Source organism: Somniosus microcephalus, chromosome 6, assembly GCF_052327205.1.
Source record: "Somniosus microcephalus isolate GS21.2 chromosome 6, FLI_Smic_1.0, whole genome shotgun sequence".
Classification (NCBI taxonomy): Eukaryota; Metazoa; Chordata; class Chondrichthyes; order Squaliformes; family Somniosidae; genus Somniosus; species Somniosus microcephalus.
This window is the reverse complement of record NC_140992.1, coordinates 275901550-275922405: the sequence shown is the minus strand read 5'-3', so window position 1 is coordinate 275922405 and position 20856 is coordinate 275901550. Positions and strand designations below refer to the sequence as shown.

At 48.7% G+C, this 20856-nt stretch overlaps 1 protein-coding gene across 2 annotated transcripts; it reads right to left on the bottom strand.

Moving 5' to 3' along the window:
- Positions 1–13824: 13824 nt before the first annotated feature.
- Positions 13825–19891, bottom strand: LOC147116731 (chemokine-like factor). 2 transcript variants are annotated; one of them, XM_085991857.1, is made up of 4 exons: positions 19488–19868; positions 18364–18522; positions 16856–16951; positions 13825–14958 (listed from the first exon to the last, which is right to left on the bottom strand). In XM_085991857.1, exons 1-4 carry the CDS (start codon positions 19545–19547, stop codon positions 14863–14865), a joined length of 411 nt encoding a protein of 136 aa, XP_085847983.1. In that variant the 5' UTR covers positions 19548–19868; the 3' UTR covers positions 13825–14862. The 2 variants fall into 2 exon arrangements, with proteins under 2 accessions (XP_085847983.1, XP_085847984.1); XM_085991858.1 differs by lacking the exon at positions 16856–16951 and having other exon boundaries at positions 19488–19891.
- Between the last annotated feature and the right edge of the window lie 965 nt (positions 19892–20856).

The following is a 20856-nucleotide window of genomic DNA, read 5'->3' as shown; positions in this document are numbered from 1 at the left end:
TCTTAGGCAGTCCCTCAGAACCGAGGGTGACTTGCTTCCACATTAAGAATGAGTTCGCAGGTGACTGATGAGTCCAATGCGGGACCTACAGTCTCTGTCACAGGTGGGGCAGACGGTGGTTGAAGGGGCGGGTGGGTGGGGTGCTTGGGTTGACGTGCGCTCCTTGCGCTGCCTGCGCTTGGCTTCCGCTTGCTCCCGGCGAAGAGACTCGAGGTGTTTGGCGCCTTCCCGGATGCTTCTCCTCCACTTTGTGCGGTCTTGGGCCAGGGATTCCCAGGTGTCGGTGGGGATGTTACACTTTTTCAAGGAGGCTTTGAGGGTGTCCTTGAAGCGTTTCCTCTGCCCACCTGGGGCTCTCTTGCCGTGCCGGAGCTCCGAGTAGAGCGCTTGTTTTGGGAGTCTCGTATCGGGCATGCGGACAATGTGACCCGTCCATCGGAGCTGATTGAGCGCGGTCAAAGCTTCAATGCTGGGGATGTTGGCCTGAGCGAGAACACCGACGTTGGTGCACCTATCCTGCCAATGGATTTGCAGGATCTTGCGGAGGCAGTGTTGGTGGTACCTCTCCAGTGCTTTGAGGTGCCTGCTGTACATGGTCCATGTCTCTGAGGCATACAGCAGGGCGGGTATCACTGCTGCTCTGTAGACCATGAGCTTAGTGCCGGGTTTGAGGTCCTGGTCTTCAAACACTCTCTTCCTCAGGCGACCGAAGGCTGCACTGGCACACTGAAGGCGGCGTTGGACTTCGTCATCGACGTCTGCCCTTGTTGACAGTAGGCTCCCGAGGTATGGAAAGTGGTCCACGTTGTCCAAGGCCTTGTCGTGGATTTTGATAATCGGGGGGCAGTACTGTGTGGCGGGGGCAGGTTGGTAGAGGACCTTTGTCTTACGGATGTTTAGTGTAAGGCCCATGCTCTCTTACGCTTTGGTGAAGGTGTTGACGATGGTTTGGAGTTCGACCTCCAAGTGTGCGCAGACGCAAGCGTCGTCTGCATACTGTAATTTGACAACAGAGGATGGGACGACCTTGGATCTGGACTGGAGGCGACGGAGGTTGAACAGTTTCCCATTTGTTCTGTAAATTAGCTCCACTCCAGTGGGGAGCTTATTGAGGGTGAGATGGAGCATTGCAGCAAGGAAGATCGAGAAGAGCGTTGGTGCGATGACACAGCCTTGCTTGACCCCGGTTCGTACGTGAATTGGGTCTGTGGTGGAGCCGTTGGTCAGGATCACGGCTTGCATGTCGGCGTGAAGCAGACGGAGGATGGTGACAAACTTTTGAGGGCAGCCGAATTTGAGGACACTCCATAATCCCTCACGGTTGACAATAGCAATACGCCAATAGCATTGATGTCGCAAGCATCACTCTGTGGCATCTCGCCAAACCCCTTCGCTTCCACGCTGGTTCCTGTCGCTCTGCCCAACTCCAGCGAGAAAAGAAAGAACTTGCATTTATGTAGCACCTTTCACAACCTGAGTGCTGTGGGATCTTTTACGTCCACCCGAGAGAGCAGACTCTCTTGGTTTCATGTCTCATCTGAAAGACGGCACCTCCGACAGATCAGCAGTCCCTCAGTGCCGCACTGGGAGTGTCAGTCAGGATTTTGAGCTCAAGTCTCTGGAGTGGGACTTGAACCCACAACCTTCCGACTCAGACGTGAGAGTGCTTAAGGAGGAAAAAACACTGGCCAGGAGGGAAACTGGAGAGGGGTGGGGGATGGGTAGCTTTATATTAGCCACCCGACCCCCTCGATTAGATTCCAGCCTGTAACTCACTCCCGGGTATCTGTTATTCTATATATAAACCCCTCGAACCCACCCGATTAGATTCCAGCCTGTAACTCACTCCCGGGTATCCGTTATATATATAAACCTCCCGAACACCTCGATTAGATTCCAGCCTGTAACTCACTCCCGGGTATCCGTTATATATATAAACCTCCCGAACACCTCGATTAGATTCCAGCCTGTAACTCACTCCCGGGTATCCGTTATATATATAAACCTCCCGAACACCTCGATTAGATTCCAGCCTGTAACTCACTCCCGGGTATCTGTTATTCTATATATAAACCCCCCGAACCCCTCGATTAGATTCCAGCCTGTAACTCACTCCCGGGTATCCGTTATATATATAAACCTCCCGAACACCTCGATTAGATTCCAGCCTGTAACTCATTCCCGGGTATCTGTTATTCTATATATAAACCCCCCGAACCCCTCGATTAGATTCCAGTCTGTAACTCACTCCCGGGTATCTGTTATTCTATATATAAACCATCCGAACACCTCGATTAGATTCCAGTCTGTAACTCACTCCTGTGTATCTGTTATTCTATATACAAACTCCACGAACCTCTCATTTTGATTCCAGCCTGTAACTCACTCCCGGGTATCTGTTATTCTATATATAAACCCCCCCGAATCCCTCGATTAGATTCCGGCCTGTAACTCCCGGGTATCCATTAATCGATATATAAACCTACTGAACCCCTCGATTAGGTTCCAGCCTGTAACTCATTCCGGGTATCCGTTATTCTATATATAAACCCCCCGAACCACTCGATTAGATTCCAGCCTGTAACTCACTCCCGGGTATCTGTTATTCTATATATAAACCCCACCGAACCCCTCGATTAGATTTCAGGCTGTAACTCACTCTCGGGTATCTGTTATACTATATATAAACCCCACCGAACCCTTAATTAGATTCCAGCCTGTAACTCACTCCCGGGTATCTGTTATTCTATATATAAAGCCCCCAACCCCTCGATTAGATTCCAGCCTGTAACTCACTCCCAGGTATCTGTTATTCTATATATAAACCCCCTGAACCCCTCGATTAGATTCCAGTCTGTAACTCATAGAAACATAGAAGATAGGAGCAGGAGTAGGCCATTCTGCCCCTCGAGCCTGCTCCGCCATTCAATGAGATCATGGCTGATCATCCAAACTCTGTACCCTGTCCCTGCCTTCTCCCCATATCCCTTAATCCCTTTAGCCTTAAGAAATATATCTAACTCCTTCTTGAATATATTTAATGAATTGGCCTCAACTGCCTTCTGTGGTAGAGAATTCCACAGGTTCACCACTCTCTGGGTGAAGAAATTCCTCCTCATCTCTGTCCTAAATGGCTTACCCCTTATCTTTAGGCTGTGACCCCTGGTTCTGGATTCCCCTGCCATCGGGAACATCCTTCCTGCATCTAGTCTGTCTAGTCCTGTTAGAATTTTATAAGTTTCAATGAGATCCCCTCTCATTCTTCTAAACTCCAGCGAGTATAAGCCCAATCGACCCAATCTCTTCTCATACGTCATTCCTGCCATCCCAGGTATCAGTCTGGTGAATCTTCGCTGCACTCCCTCCATGGCAAGAACATCCTTCCTCAGATAAGGCGACCAAAACTGCACACAATACTCAAGGTGTGGTCTCACCAAGGCCCTGTACAACTGCAGCAAGACCTCCTTGTTCCTGTACTCGAATCCTCTCGCTACGAAGGCCAACATACCATTTGCCTTCTTAACCGCTTGCTGCACCTGCATGCTTACCTTCAGCGACTGGTGCACAAGGACACCCAGGTCTCGTTGCACTTCCCCTTCTCCCAATCTATTGCTGTTCAGATAATAATCTGCCTTCCTGTTTTTGCAACCAAAGTGGATAACCTCGCATTTATCCACATTATACTGCATCTGCCATACATCTGCCCAATCACCCAACCTGTCCAAATCATAACATCTAGTTCCCTCGTCTAGATCATTAATATATATTGTGAATAGCTGGGGTCCTAGCACCGATCCCTGCGGTACCCCACTAGTCACTGCCTGCTACTCGGAAAAAGACCCGTTTATTCCAACTCCTTGCTTCCTGTCTGCCAGCCAGTTCTCTATCCAAGTCAGTACCTTGCTCCCAATCCCATGTGCTTTAACTTTACACGCTAATCTCTTATGCGGGACCTTATCGAAAGCCTTCTGAATGTCCAAATACACCACATCCACTGGTTCTCCCTTATCTATTCTACCAGTTACATGCTCAAAAAATTCCAGTAGATTAGTCAAGCATGATTTACCTTTTTTAAATCCATGTTGACTTTATCTGATCCTGTCACTGTTTTCCAAGTGCTCTGCTATTACATCTTTTATAATGGACTCTAGCATTTTCCCCACTACCGATGTCAGGCTTACTGGTCTATAATTCCCCGTTTTCTCTCTACCACCTTTTTTGAATAGTGGGGTAACATTAGCTATCTAACTCACTCTCGGGTATCTGGTATTATCTATATATAAACCCCCTGAACCCACCGATTAGATTCCAGCCTGTAACTCACTCCCGGGTATCTGTTATTCTATATATAAACCCCCTGAACCCACCGATTAGATTCCAGCCTGTAACTCACTCCCGGGTATCTGTTATTCTATATATAAACCCCCCGAACCCCTCGATTAGATTCCAGCCTGTAACTCACTCCCGGGTATCTGTTATTCTATATATAAACCCCCCGAACCCCTCGATTAGATTCCAGCCTATAACTCACTCCCGGGTATCTGTTATTCTATATATAAACCCCCCGAACCCCTCGATTAGATTCCAGCCTGTAACTCACTCCCGGGTATCTGTTATTCTATATATAAACCACCCGAACCCCTCGATTAGATTCCAGCCTGTAACTCACTCCCGGGTATCTGTTATTCTATATATAAACCCCCCGAACCCCTCGATTAGATTCCATCCTGTAACTCACTCCCGGGTATCTGTTATTCTATATATAAACCCCTGAACCCCTCGATTAGATTCCATCCTGTAACTCACTCCCGGGTATCTGTTATTCTATATATAAACCCCCCGAACCCCTCGATTAGATTCCATCCTGTAACTCACTCCCGGGTATCTGTTATTCTATATATAAACCCCCCGAACCCCTCGATTAGATTCCAGCCTGTAACTCACTCCCGGGTATCTGTTATTCTATATATAAACCACCCGAACCCCTCGATTAGATTCCAGCCTGTAACTCACTCCCGGGTATCTGTTATTCTATATATAAACCCCCCGAACCCCTCGATTAGATTCCATCCTGTAACTCACTCCCGGGTATCTGTTATTCTATATATAAACCCCCCGAACCCCTCGATTAGATTCCAGCCTGTAACTCACTCCCGGGTATCTGTTATTCTATATATAAACCCCCCCGAACCGCTCGATTAGATTCCAGCCTGTAACTCACTCCCGGGTATCTGTTATTCTATATATAAACCCCCCGAACCCCCCGATTAGATTCCAGCCTGTAACTCACTCCCGGGTATATGTTATTCAATATATAAACCCCCCGAACCCCTCGATTAGATTCCATCCTGTAACTCACTCCCGGGTATATGTTATTCTCTATATATATTTTAATAGTTCCACGGTTGAATAGCTCATTGTCCAGGTTTACACCGGCTGGGTGCAGAGTGGGGGGTTAGGGGAGAGGCCACTGTTTCCATGAAACGGAGCCTTGTTACGGGTGTGTGCCCGTGGGAGGGGACTGAGACAAATTGGGCTTCAGTGCTTTGAGGGAGCGGGAATTCACTCGGATATAGTGAGGGACCAACACTGACGGATAGGGGAGCTCATAAAATGTTTGGGTCGTGACAGATGGTGTTTAGTTGCAAAGAACCTTGTCAGGCCCCATTGTAGATTAGGAAATAAAGCTGTTAGGTGGTAATGGAAGTCCGGAAGCCTCAGCTTCTTAGTGCTGTGTCTGTATTGTGCAAACTCTCCGCAACTCGCTGAACGACCGATCACTGTACCTTCTCGCACTTCCCCTGTTACAGTCACTTTCCATACAGAGGCCTGTCAAACTGAATTCTCGGCAGCTCAATGCACCTTCTTCAGGATCAGCAGAACTGTTCGCTGCAAAGATCAGGGCTGGATTCAGATGAAACTCAACCTATCCCAGAGCTACAAGCAGCAAACCTGGCACTGCAGCACTCTCCTTTCACACCTTGCCTCTCCCCGCTCCCACCCCTCCACCTGCCCCTCCCCCCCACCCCGCCACACTTCCTCTCCCCCCTCCTCGCTCCCCCTCCTCCCAGCCCCTTCACTACCTCCCACCCCTCACCCTCTGCCCCGCCCCGCCACCTCCCCACCCCTTCACCTGCCCCTCCCCACCCCTCCTCCCCGCCCCTACTCCCTGTCCCCCCTCCTGCTTCCCCACCACCCTTCCTCTCCAACCCCACTCCCACCCCTCGCCCTCTGCCCTGCCCCTCCCCCTCCCCGCACCTCCCTTCCTCCCGGCCAATATTTTTCCCTCAACCAACATCACTAAAAACAGATTATCTGGTTATTATCACATTGCTGTTTGTGGGAGCTTGCTGTGCGCAAATTGACTGCAGTGATTCCTACATTACAACAGTGACTACACTTCAAACAAAGGACCTCATTGGCTGTAAAGTGCTTTGGGGCGGTCCTGAAAGCTTGAGGGAGTTCAGGGCATGGTTTCTGGGTTGGGAAAATGGTCGTGAAAGGCTTTTACCCTATTTCCCTGCCGTAAAAGGTTACTTACCCCCAGCATGCACTGAAATTAAACACTAAACACGGTGCGGAAAATCTCCCTAAATCCTCAAACCAGGTCCTCATGATTCCTGCCCCTGGAAAAAAGAAATATAGGTCCGGAATTTGTGGGCAGGAGTGAACGGAGCACAGTGGGGATTCCCTTGTGTGAGCTGCTGTGACGTCAACAAGCTGTCTAAGCAGCCAATCAAAAGGCTGAATTCTCACAGACAGCGAACAAGGAAGTGAGTAAGCTCTTAAAATTCTAACTTTTTAAAATAGTTCGAGAGAGCAAAAGAAAGATTTGGGGCACTCACATGCGGAAGTAGTCGGCTAAATTTTTTATTCGTATATGGGATGCGGACGTCCCTGGCAAGGCCGGCATTTATTGCCCATCCCTAGTTGCCCTTGAGAACGTGGTGGTGAGCCGCCTTCTTGAACCGCTGCAGTCCGTGTGGTGAAGGTTCTCCCACAGTGCTGTTCGGGAGGGAGTTCCAGGATTTTGATCCAGCGACGATGAAGGATTGGCGATATACTTCCAAGTCAGGATGGTGTGTGACTTGGAGGGGAACTTGGAGGTGGTGGTGTTCCCATGTGCCTGCTGCCCTTGTCCTTCTAGGTGGAAGAGGCCGCGGGTTTGGGAGGTGCTGCCGAAGAAGCCTTGGCGAGTTGCTGCAGTGCATCTTGTAGATGGTACACACTGCAGCCACGGTACTCCGGTGGTGGAGGGAGTGAATGTTTAAGGTGGTGGATGGGGTGCCAATCAAGCGGGCTGCTTTTTCCTGGATGGTGTCGAGCTTCTTGAGTGTTGGTGGAGCTGCACTCATCCAGGCAAATGCTAAAATCTATTATTAGGGACATGGTAACAGGGCACTTAGAAAATCATAATCCTTCTTCTTAGGCAGTCCCTCGGAACCGAGGATGACTTGCTTCCACATTAAAAATGAGTTCTCAGGTGACTGATGAGTCCAATGCGGGACCTACAGTCTCTGTCACAGGTGGGGCAGACGGTGGTTGAAGGGGCGGGTGGGTGGGGTGCTTGGGTTGACATGCGCTCCTTGCGCTGCCTGCGCTTGGCTTCCGCTTGCTCCCGGCGAAGAGACTCGAGGTGTTCGGCGCCTTCCCGGATGCTTCTCCTCCACTTTGTGCGGTCTTGGGCCAGGGATTCCCAGGTGTCGGTGGGGATGTTACACTTTTTCAAGGAGGCTTTGAGGGTGTCCTTGAAGCGTTTCCTCTGCCCACCTGGGGCTCTCTTGCCGTGCCGGAGCTCCGAGTAGAGCGCTTGTTTTAGGAGTCTCGTATCGGGCATGCGGACAATGTGTAATAGGATTGGGCAGAGTCAACATGCTTTTATGAAAGGAAAATAGTGTTAGACAAATCTGTTAGAGTTTTTTGAAGATGTAACTAGTAGGATGGATAAGGGGGAACAGGTAGATGTAGTGTATTTGGATTTTCAAAAAGCATTTGATAAGGTGCCACACAAGAGATTATTACACAAAATTAGGACTCATGATATTGGGGGTAATACACGAGCATGGATTGAGGATTGGTTAATGGTCAGAAACCAGAGAGTAGGAATAAGCGGGACTTTTTCGGGTTGGCAGGCTGTAACTAGCGGGGTACCGCAAGGATCAGTGCTTGGGCCTCAGCTATTCACAATCTATATTAATGACTTAGATGAAGGGACTGAGTGTAACGTATCCAAGTTTGCTGATGATACAAAGTTAGGTGGGAAAGTAAGCTGTGAGGAGAACGCAAAGAGGCTGCAGAGAGATAGACAGGTTGACTGAGTGGGCAAGAACATGGCAAATGGAATACAATGTGGGGAAAGTGTGAAGTTATCCACTTTGGTAGGTAAAACAAAAAAGCAGATTATTTTTTGAATTGTGAGAGACTGGGAAATGTTTGCATTCAGAGGGACCTGGGTGTCCTTGTACATGAATCACAGAAAGTTAACATGCAAGTACAGCAAGCAATTAAGAAAGCAAATGGTATGTTAGCTTTTATTACAAAGGGATTAGAGTATAAGAGTAAATAAGTCTTACTATAATTATACGGGGCATTGCTGAGGCCACACCTGGAGTACTGTGTACAGTTCTGGTCTCCCTACCTAAGGAAAGACATACTTGCCTTAGAGGGAGTGCAGCGAAGGTTCACCAGACTGATTCCTGGGATGAGGGGATTGCCCTATGAGGAGAGATTGAGTAGACTAGGCCTATATTCCCTAGATTTTAGAAGAATGAGAGATGATCTCATTGAAACATATAAAATTCTTAAGGGGCTTGACAGAGTTAATGCTGGGAAAATGTTTCCCCTGGCTGGGGAGTCTAGAACACGAGGTCACAGTCTCAGAATAAGGGGTCGGCCATTTAGGACTGAGATGAGGAGAAATTTCTTCACTCAAAGGGTGGTGAATCTTTGGAATTCTCTACCCCAGAGGGCTGTGCATGTTCAGTCCTTGAGTATATTCAAGACAGAGGTCAATAATTTTTGTGAATTAAGGGATATGGAGATCGGGCGGGAAAGTGGAGATGATGTAGAAGATCTTATTGAATGGTGGAGCAGGCTCGAAGGGCCAAATGGCTGACTCCAGCTACTATTTCTTATGTTCTTAAAAGGCAAACCTGAAATAAAGATGGACAAACTTAAAAAAATAAAAAACATTTTTTTGAAAAGCTTCTTAAAAATTTAAATTTTTATTAAAATGGACAAATTTCACACTGCACAAAATTAATATTAGTTTTTCAGGCCCTTAACCTTTGTTTAACAGTCAGTATGCTGTTAAAAACCCCAGTTACGCCCAATCCCTTTGGGTCTCACTTTTAGTGGGGCATGTAACTGAAGGGCAACGAAACCAAGGTGTCCTTGTGCACCAGTCGCTGAAGGTAAGCATGCAGGTGCAGCGGGCGGTTAAGAAGGCAAATGGTATGTTGGCCTTCGTAGCGAGAGGATTCGAGTACAGGAACAAGGATGTCTTGCTGCAGTTGTACAGGGCCTTGGTGAGACCACACCTTGAGTATTGTGTGCAGTTTTGGTCACCTTATCTGAGGAAGGATGTTCTTGCCATGGAGGGAGTGCAGCGAAGATTCACCAGACTGATACCTGGGATGGCAGGAATGACATATGAGGAGAGATTGGGTCGATTGGGCTTATACTCGCTGGAGTTTAGAAGAATGAGAGGGGCTTTCATTGAAACTTATAAAATTCTAACAGGACTAGACAGACTAGATGCAGGAAGGATGTTCCTGATGGCGGGGGAGTCCAGAACCAGGGGTCACAGTCTAAGGATAAGGGGTAAGCCATTTAGGACTGAAATGAGGAGGAATTTCTTCACCCAGAGAGTGGTGAACCTGTGGAATTCACTGCCACAGAAGGCAGTTGAGGCCAATTCATTAAATATATTCAAGAAAGAGTTGGATATATTTCTTAAGGCTAAAGGGATCAAGGGATATGGGGAGAAGGCAGGGACAGGGTACTGAATTTGGATGATCAGCCATGATCTCATTAAATGGCGGAGCAGGCTCGAGGGGCCGAATGGCCTACTCCTGCTCCTATCTTCTATGTTTCTGTGTCTTACTGCGGAAGAGCCGAAGTTTTTGTCAGTTTTCAATGATTTACGAGATTTCACTGATCGCCGGCTGTGCAGGACAGGAGGGGGCCGGGGCGGGTGGTGGTGGGGAACGGAGCACAGCGCAGCCAGTTTTGGAGCTGTCATTGACAGACTGCGACTTCGGGATTTCCACCTGTGCCAAATCGCCAAGTTGCGGTCAGTTTCGAAGGCGCAATGAGGGCGAACGCTGCCAGTTGTCCGCCATCCCGACCACAAGTTCCGGACCATAATGGAGAGCGAAGAAATTGACTCAGAGACTAAGGTCCTGAATTTAAACAAGGGGAATTATGATGCCATGAGACGGGAACTGAGTAGGTCTGATTGGACAACGTTCCTGGGAGGACTGGAGGTAGATAAACAATGGCAAACATTTAAAGATAGAATGACAAAATTGCAAAAATTGTTTATACCAATCTGGCATAAAAGGAAATCTAAAAAGGTGACTCAACCGTGGATAACAGGGGAAATTAGAGACAGCATAAAATCCAAAGATAGGGCGTATAAAATAGCCAAAAAAAGCGCCAGAGCGGAAGATTGGGAACAGTTTAAGATAGAGCAAAGGAGGGCAAAGGGCATGATCAAGAGGGGCAAAATAGCTTACGAAAACAAGCTGGCGGAAAATATAAAAACTAACTCCAAAAGCTTTTATAAATATATCAAAAGGAAAAGACTGGTGAAAACCAAAGTTGGTCCATTGCAGTCAGATACGGGGGAATATATAATGGGAAATAAGGAAATGGCAGATCAACTAAATGCATACTTTGGGTCAGTCTTTACGAAGGAAGACACAAAAAACCTCCCTGGGATATCGGGAAAAATAGGGACATTGGCAAAGGAGGAACTGACGCAAATCAATATCTCTAAGGATATGGTGTTAAGGAAGCTAAAGGGATTGAAGGTGGACAAATCCCCAGGGCCTGATAACATGCATCCTAGGGTACTGAAGGAGGTGGCCCTAGAGATAGCGGATGCACTAAGGATGATTTTTCAGAATTCATTAGACTCGGGAACAGTGCCGATGGATTGGAGGGTAGCTAACGTTACCCCACTATTCAAAAAGGGGGGTAGGGAAAAAGCAGGTAATTACAGACCTGTAAGCCTTACATCAGTTGTGGGCAAAATGCTGGAGTCCATCATTAAGGATGAAATAGCGGAGCACTTAGCAAATGGGGACAGGATAGGACAGAGTCAACATGGATTTACAAAGGGTAAATCGTGCTTGACTAATCTATTGGAATTTTTTGAGGGAGTAACTGGTAGAATAGATGGGGGAGAGCCAGTAGATGTGGTGTACCTGGACTTCCAAAAGGCCTTCGATAAGGTCCCACATAAAAGATTAGCATGGAAAATTGAGGCTCATGGGATAAAGGGGAAAGTTTTGGCGTGGATAGGGAACTGGCTGTCAGATAGAAAACAGAGAGTTGGAATAAACGGCTCATTTTCTGAATGGCAGGCAGTAACAAGTGGGGTACCACAGGGATCTGTCCTGGGCCCCCAGCTGTTCACAATTTACATTAATGACCTGGATCAGGGAGTCGGATGCAGCATTTCCAAATTTGCAGACGACACTAAACTAGGAGGTGGGGTGGGCTCAGAGGAAGAGACCAGGAAGCTCCAGAGCGATTTGGACAGACTGGGCGATTGGGCGGATAAATGGCAGATGCACTATAATGTGGACAAGTGCGAAGTTATCCACCTTGGGTGCAGGAACGGGAGGGCAAATTATTATTTAAATGGCAATAGATTGGGAGAGGGGGAAGTACAGAGAGACCTGGGTGTTCTTGTACACCAGTCACTGAAGGCGAGCATGCAGGTGCAACAGGCGGTCAAGAAGGCAAACGGTATGCTGGCCTTCATAGCAAAAGGGTTAGAATACAGGAACAGGGATACCTTGCTGCAGCTGTACAGGGCACTGGTGAGACCACACCTCGAGTACTGTGTACAGTTTTGGTCGCCTCATCTGAGGAAGGATGTTCTTGCCATGGAGGGGGTGCAGCGGCGATTCACCAGGCTGATACCAGGAATGGCGGGAATGACCTATGAGGAGAGACTATGTAGTTTAGGGATGTACACACTGGAGTTTAGAAGATTGAGAGGGGACCTCATAGAAGTGTATAAAATTCTGACAGGTCTAGACAGACTGGATGCAGAAGGAATGTTTCCCTTGGCGGGTGAGAACAGAACTAGAGGACATAATTTAAGGATAAGGGCTAAACCATTTAGGACAGAGATGAGGGGGAATTTCTTCACTCAGAGAGTGGTGAACCTGTGGAACTCATTGCCACAGAGGGCAGTGTACGCCAGCTCATTAAATATATTTAAGAGGGAATTAGATATATTTCTACGGGCAAAAGGGGTTAAGGGTTACGGAGAGAAGGCGGGGACGGGATACTGAATTAAAGGATCAGCCATGATCTCATCGAATGGCGGAGCAGGCACGAAGGGCCGAATGGCCTACTCCTGCTCCTATCTTCTATGTATCTATGTATCTATAAAGTTAGAGCCCCCTCTGGTGGTGCAGTGGGTAAGTTGCAGTATTACCAACACTGGAACAGCAGGAGGCCATTCAGCCCCTCCAGCCTGTTCTGCTATTCATTTAGATCATGGCTGATCTGCACCTCAACTCCATTCACCTGCCTTTGCTCCATATCGCTTGATACCCTTACCCAACAAAAATCTATTGATCTCGGTTTTGAAATTTTCAATTGATCCCCAGCCTCAACAGCTTTTTGCGGAGAGAGTTCCAGATTTCCACCACCCTTTGTGTGAAGTGCTTCCTGACATCACCTCTGAACGGCCTGGCTCTAATTTTAAGGTTATGCTCCCTTGTTCTGGACTCCCCCCACCAGAGGAAATAGTTTCTCTTTATCTGCCCTAATCCTTTTACCATTTTACATCATATCGATCAGATCACCCCTCAATATTCTAAACTCCAGGGAATACAAGCCCAGTCTGTGCAGCCTGTCCTCATAATTTAACCCTTTTAGCCCTGGGATCATTCAGGTTAATGCTCCACTGCACCCCTCCATGGCCAATATATCCTTCCTGAGGTGCGGGGCCCAGAACGGAACACAGTGACTCCAGTTTGGATGTTCCTCTCGCACTCCCCTCTGTCTTGTACTGATGCAGCTGGAACCTCACCCATGAACCCCGCCCACATTCACTGCCTCACTTCGACAGTCCCATGTGTTAGGGCAGCCGTGGCTCAGTGGGCAGCACCCTCGCCTCTGAGTCAGAAGGTTGTGGGTCCGAAGTCCCACTCCAGGGACTTGAGCACAAAAATCTAGGGCTGACACTCCCAGTGCAGTGCCGAGGGAGCGCTGCACTGTCAGAGGTGCCGTTTTTCGGAAGAGACGTTAAACCGAGGCCGTGTCTGCCCCCTCAGGTGGACGTAAAAGATCCCACGGCACTATTTTGAAGAAGAGCAGGGGGAGTTCTCCCCGGTGTCCTGGGGCCAATATTTATCCCTCAGTCAACATCATTAAAACAGATTATCTGGCCATTATCACATTGCTGTTTGTGGGAGCTTGCTGTGCGGCAATTGGCTGCCGCGTTTCCTACATTACACCGGTGACTACACTTCAAAAAGTACTTCACTGGCTGTAAAGCGCTTTGGGACGTCCTGAGGTTGTGAAAGGTGCTATAGAAATGTAAGTCTTTCTGTAAATAAAAGATAAGAAGAAACATTTTTGTTTTGGAGATTATTTTTTATTAAAGGAGCAACTTTCCAAGGCACATGTGAAAATCTGTTGAAGTCTCGCGGCGATTGTGCTTTCAGAGCAGGAGTGATCGGAGCGACAATTAACAAGTGCGTAACTTACAGCACGCACAATAGGAGCATCTTAAAGGGACCGCACTCTGGGTATGCAGAACTGGGCCCTTTACCCAGCCATTCAAACAGTCCCACCTGCCGGCATGCGCGGGCTAAGCATTGCTTGCGCTCACTGTGTGAGGTAACATAGTAAGTCTGTTTCTGAGCATTTCCTCTGCTTAATATCTCTGGCAAACCCGTAAAGACGAACACGACCACTTTAAGCTGGGTGGACGTAGAGAAGATGTTTCCACTTGTGGGGGGGGGTGGGGGGGTTCAAAACTAGGAGCCATCAATATAAGATAGTCACTAATAAATCCAATGGGGAATTCAGGAGAAACTTCTTCACTCAGAGAGTGGTGAGAATGTGGAACTCGCTACCACAGGGAGTGGTTGAGGTGAATAGTATAGATGCATTTAAGGGGAGGCTGGATAAACACAAGAGGGAGAAAGGAATAGAAGGATATACTGATGGGGTGAGATGAAGAGGGGTGGGAGGAGGTTCGTGTGGAGCATAAACACCGGCACAGACCAGTTGGGCCGAATGGCCTGTTTCTGTGCTGTACACTCGATGTAAAGATGTCATCGTGCAAGAGGAATTTCTACCGACCGGGAATGTTACATTGACAAAGCTCAGTGGGAGGATTCTCCTCTGGATTAAGGCAGGCCGTGTCAAAGGCAAAATTCCTTCCTTGCCAAATCAGCGCCGCGACCTTGCGCCATCTTGAATTCTCCCAGCTTGTTGGCCATGGGGGTGGGTGCGGCCGCGAAGCAAACGGCGCGGGTCGATCTAGGAGTGCAGGAGAAGTGACCCAGAGAGGGCCATCGCTGAAGCTGCGGAATCCATCAGGAGGTGGGTCAGACTGACAAATCGGCAGCTGACTTAAGTCACGGAGACCCGGCTTCCAGTGCGTTACGTGCTGGGAGCCTTGCGCTGGTTGAACGACATGAGGCTGTACATTAGGTAAGTGTCTGCAGCGTAAAGGGCAACCGCTACGAACCCAAAGACCTGGAGATGAGACAGAAGACAGTTAGCATTCACAGGGAAGAGCTCAACTCTCATTCAGACACCTTGCTGACAAAAGGCCATCGACTGAAACGTTAACTCTGTTTCTCGCTCCACAGATGCTGCCTGACCTGCTGAGTGTTTCCAGCACTTTCTGTTTTTATTTCAGATTTCCTGCATCTGCTGTATTTTGCTTTTGTCCTTGAAAAATATTGTCTTATTTCATGAGAACAAAGCAGATTGCGGGGCGACACGATAGAAGCGTTTAAAATTATGACAGTTTAGGACAGGGTGGATAGAAGCAAACTGTTTTCACTAGTTCAGGGTTCAAGAACGAGGGGCCATCGATACGAGATTAAATGGAAGAGAATAGAACAATGAACAGGAGGAACTCCCTCACACACAGAGAGAGTTGTGAGGCTGTGGGATTCACTCCCAGGGTTAGCGGTCAAGGCAGAAACTGTCAACATTCAAGATGAGCTTGGAGAGGGGGGGGATTGAAGGAAAATGTGTTGAAGGGATACGGGAAACAGGGCGGGGTAAATGTGATTGGGACTCTTTGCTCGCATGGAGGGTAAATGCCAACACGGACTCGATCGGCCGAATGGCCCTGTTTCCACGTTGTAACTTCTGTAGCTCCCTCGATGCATTAATGCACTGACTGACCGGTGCATTCCTGGGCCACACAGACCAGGTGGGTTCCAGACTCGGTCTAGGTGAGGCATTAGCCTATCGCAGTAGAGGGGAGCTGCAGTTGGTCTCGGGACCTTTGGCTTAGGGAGAAGGGACACTCAGCCTGGTTGCTGCTCTCGCTGGCAAGTGTGGGGGACTTCGAGTGAAGACAGTATCAGGATTGGTTGTGATGCCTTCCGGTGGTTGAATATCGCCCCCCCCCCACCCTGCTCTTGCACATGAACTCTTTGGGGAGTTTGAGGGTGGGCCTGGGGTTCTGTACCCCAATATGAGTCCGCACCTTCAAGATCTGGCTCGACTGTGAAGACTGACACCGGGTAGGGTAGGCATTAGGACCATGTAACCCCCCGCAATTTCACAGGGGACTGAGCTTTTTTTTATTCATTCATGTGATGTGGAATTCACTGGCAAGGCCAGCATTTATTGCCCATCCCTAATTGCCCTTGAGGAGCTGGTGGCGAGCCGCCGCCTTGACAACTGAGTGGCTTGTTAGTCTGTAGGTTTGGAGTCACATGTAGGCCTGGAGTCACATGTGGGCCAGACCGGGTAAGGACGGCAGATTTCCTTCCCGAAAAGGATATTAGTGAACCAGATGGGTTTTTAACGACAATCCGGGACTTATCATTGCTGATACTAGCTTTTTATTCCACAATTTAAATTCCCCAGCTGCCGTGGTGGCATTTGAACTCATGTCTCCGGATCATCCATCGCCTTAAACATCCACTCCCTCCACCACCGGCGTACCGTGGCTGCAGTGTGCACCATCTACAAGATGCACTGCAGCAACTCGCCAAGGCTTCTTCGACAGCACCTCCCAAACCCGTCACCTCTTCCACCTAGAAGGACAAGGGCAGCAGGCGCGTGGGAACACCACCACCTCCAAGTTCCCCTCCAAGTCACACACCATCCTGACTTGGAAGTATATCGCCGTTTCTTCATCGTCACTGGGTCAAAATCCTAGAAACCCCTCCCTAACAGCACTGTGGGAGTACCTTCACCACACGGACTGCAGCGGTTCAAGTAGGTGGCTCACCACCACCTTCTCAAGGGCAGTTAGGGATGGGCAATAAATGCTGGCCTTGCCAGCGATGCCCACATCCTGAGAACGAATTCCATGATCAACATCAACGCATATTCTGAGCCCGGTCTCATCAGGCACCAGTCATACACCCATTCTCTTGAGGTCATTTGATTGTTCATTACTTACCGACCCTGTTATGATCCCAGCAGTTACCTTGCCAGCCACAGCACTAATACAGACAACCAGCAGGAGCAAAGCCGCAAACACAGAATTTACAGAATCCTGGAAAAAATTAAACTTTCAGTTAATATTTTCTTTTTCATCCCCTTAAGGTGAGGGATGTCATTGCTGGGGAATAGACCCCATTCCCCTACCAGGCACCAATTATCAGCATCTGTATTCCCAGGGCAGGTACAGCACGGGTTAGATTCAGAGTAAAGCTCCCTCTACACTGTCCCATCAAACACTCCCAGGGCAGGTACAGCACGGGTTAGATTCAGAGTAAAGCTCCCTCTACACTGTCCCATCAAACACTCCCAGGGCAGGTACAGCACGGGTTAGATTCAGAGTAAAGCTCCCTCTACACTGTCCCATCAAACACTCCCAGGGCAGGTACAGCACGGGTTAGATTCAGAGTAAAGCTTCCTCTACACTGTCCCATCAAACACTCCCAGGGCAGGTACAGCACGGGCTAGATACAGAGTAAAGCTCCCTCTACACTGTCCCATAAAACACTCCCAGGGCATGTACAGCATGGGGTAGATACAGAGAAAAGCTCCCTCTACACTGTCCCATCAAACACTCCCAGGGCAGGTACAGCACGGGTTAGATTCAGAGTAAAGCTCCCTCTACACTGTCCCATCAAACACTCCCAGGGCAGGTACAGCACGGGTTAGATACAGAGTAAAGCTCCCTCTACACTGTCCCATCAAACACTCCCAGGGCAGGTACAGCACGGGTTAGATACAGAGTAAAGCTCCCTCTACACTGTCCCATCAAACACTCCCAGGGCAGGTACAGCACGGGTTAGATATAGAGTAAAGCTCCCTCTACACTGTCCCATCAAACACTCCCAGGGCAGGTACAGCACGGGTTAGATACAGAGTAAAGCTCCCTCTACACTGTCCCATCAAACACTCCCAGGGCAGGTACAGCACGGGTTAGATACAGAGTAAAGCTCCCTCTACACTGTCCCATCAAACACTCCCAGGGCAGGTACAGCACAGGTTAGATACAGAGTAAAGCTCCCTCTACACTGTCCCATCAAACACTCCCAGGGCAGGTACAGCACAGGTTAGATACAGAGTAAAGCTCCCTCTACACTGTCCCATCAAACACTCCCAGGGCAGGTACAGCACAGGTTAGATTCAAAGTAAAGCTTTCTCTACACTGTCCCATCAAACACTCCCAGGGCAGGTACAGCACGGGCTAAATACAGAGTAAAGCTCCCTCTACACTGTCCCATCAAACACTCCCAGGGCAGGTACAGCACAGGTTAGATTCAAAGTAAAGCTTCCTCTACACTGTCCCATCAAACACTCCCAGGGCAGGTACAGCAGAGATAAACCACAATGAAGTTCACTGGTCTTGCACCTTTCAGTTTTCCAAACTACTGGGTCCTCCTAACGGCCGTGCCACCTTTTGATCAGGTCTGACCCAGCTTGTAATATTAACTTGCAATTGATTGTACTTACCATCAGTGGCCAGAACAAAAGGGTTATTTTTGAGTCGAGCTTGAGTAGATACAAGAGGTAGAAGGCCAGCGTGATGAACACCTCCATGAGCGGAACGGCTATGAAAACCCCCGAGGAGGAGGAAGCGGCAAAGGAAACAAAAGCTACGAAAGCTACAACCTGCAGACAGGTGGAAAGGACACACGTTATTCACTCAGTAAAGGGAATTCTACCTATTATTTGTAGAACCCGCTAGCCTTTTTATGTTCAATTTTCTTCCTTCCTCTCCTGAACAGGTCAACTATTATTCCGCAGATAATGAAGCAGTCCGTGCCCACATGCAGCAAGTCCTGGACAACTTCCAGGCTTGAGCTGGTGAGTGGCAGGTAACATTCGTGCCCCACAAGTGCCAGGTAATGACTATCTCCAACAAGCGGGAGTCTAACCACCGCCCCTAGACATTCAACAACATTACCATCACCGAATCCCCCACCATCAACATCCTGGGGGTCATCATTGACCAGAAACTTAACTGGACCAGCCACATAAATACTGTGGCAACAAGAGCAGGTCAGAGGCTGGGTATTCTGTGGCGAGTGACTCACCTCCTGACTCCCCAAAGCCTCTCCACCATCTACAAGGCACACGTAAGGAGTGTGCTGGAATACTCTCCACTTGCCTGGATGAGTGCAGCTCCAATAACACTCAAGAGAGACAGCAACTCAATTAACTCGTCATCGCTGGGTCAAAATCCTGGCACTCCCTCCCTAACAGCGCTGTGGGAGCAGCTTCACCACACGGGCTGCAGCGGTTCAAGCAGGCGGTTCACCACCACCTTCTCAAGGCCGATTAGGGATGGGCAGTAAATGCTGGCCTTGCCAGCGACGCCTACATCCTGAGAATTAATAAATAGAAAGAGAATTCTGCACCAACCGAGGTCAAGGGTCAGAGCTGAAACCTGAGACCTCCTGGTAGGTGACATGTGTGTAATGCCGATGCCCCTTTGACCCAGTCCCACCGCATGTGACCCTGTTAGAACACTAACCCATCGGGGGAGGGGGGCCCAGACACACACACACACATTCCTCATGAAGAGAATCACCCGTTTAATTGTTGCTGTGTATAAACTTTCTCCCCTCTCTTACCATTTCTGCAATCTTCAGCACACTCCGCTTGGAGTGCAGAAACAAGGAATTGACCTCCATTGCTAGGTCTTATTTGTTACCCAGAGGAAGCTAGTTCTTTTCTGGTCGGAGCTGTGCAGGGTTTCTCTTTCGTTTTTCTGGAGCTGCAGGATTTCCTGTTCGTTTAACTTCCTTCATTCCTTCCCTGACTGCCTCGACTCAGCCTGTGATTTCAACAGTCGATCTCTCTTTGATTGCATCTGATTGACGTGTCGATACCCTTGATGACTGACCAGGAGCCTGTCTAATCCTTGTGCACATGACATGGGGAGAAATGGGTGGAAATATTTTCACTGCTCCCGCCCCCCCCCCCGAGCGAGTCAAACCAAATTTATTTCATCGAGGTTTTTGCACAACTGAAATAAGCTGAGCAATGTGGAGAACAATTACCGTAATGCTCTGATTATAGTACGCAATGGTGTATAATGCACACCCCCTTTTTTTATTGGACAGGCAATTTTAAGAAACACGTCAAGACCACAGTAACCAAAGGACACAGATTTAAGATAATTGGGAAAAGAACCAAGGGGTTTGAATTTTTAAAAATATAATATTCAGGACTTTCCCTACCTATTCTGGTTCTTGTGACTGAAGCTAGCAGGTTTGTATAAATGGCCAACATAAATGGCATGTGCGAGGAACTGCAGTGAAAACATTGCATGGGCTCCTGTAAGCACCAAGGTGAGAGGGGAAGATTAGTCATTAATGCTCCACTCCACTCCCACTCTGACCTCTTACAGTGCTCCAACAAAGCTCAACGTAAGCTCACCTCCCGACTCCCCAAACCCTTTCCACCATCTACAAGGCACAAGTCAGGAGTGTGATGGAATACTCTCCACTTGCTTGGGTGAGTGCAGCTCCAACAACACTCAAGAAGCTCGCCACCATCCAGGACAAAGCAGCCCGTTTGATTGGCACCCCATCCACCACCTTAAACATTCACTCCCTCCACCACCGGCGTACCGTGGCTGCAGTGTGTACCATCTACAAGATGCACTGCAGCAACTCGCCAAGGCTTTTTCGACAGCACCTCCCAAACCCACGACCTCTTCCACCTAGAAGGACAAGGGCAGCAGGTGCATGAGAACACCACCACCTCCAAGTTCCCCTCCAAGTCACACATCATCCTGACTTAGAAGAACATCGCCGATCCTTCATCGTCGCTGGGTCAAAATCCTGGAACTCCCTCCCTAACAGCATTGTGGGAGCACCTTCACCACACGGACTGCAGCGGTTCAAGTAGGCGGCTCACCACCACCTTCTCAAGGGCAACTAGGGATGGGCAATAAATGCTGGCCTTGCCAGTGACGCCCACATCCCATAAACGAAT

Coding starts and splice junctions, on each gene's coding strand:
- LOC147116731 (XM_085991857.1), bottom strand. CDS start 19,547: ATGGAGGTCAATTCCTTGTTTCTGCACTCCAAGCGGAGTGTGCTGAAG. Junction 18,523..19,487: donor TGCTGAAGATTGCAGAAATG/GTAAGAGAGGGG, acceptor ACCTGTCTGCAG/GTTGTAGCTTTCGTAGCTTT. Junction 16,952..18,363: donor TTTTGTTCTGGCCACTGATG/GTAAGTACAATC, acceptor AATTTTTTCCAG/GATTCTGTAAATTCTGTGTT.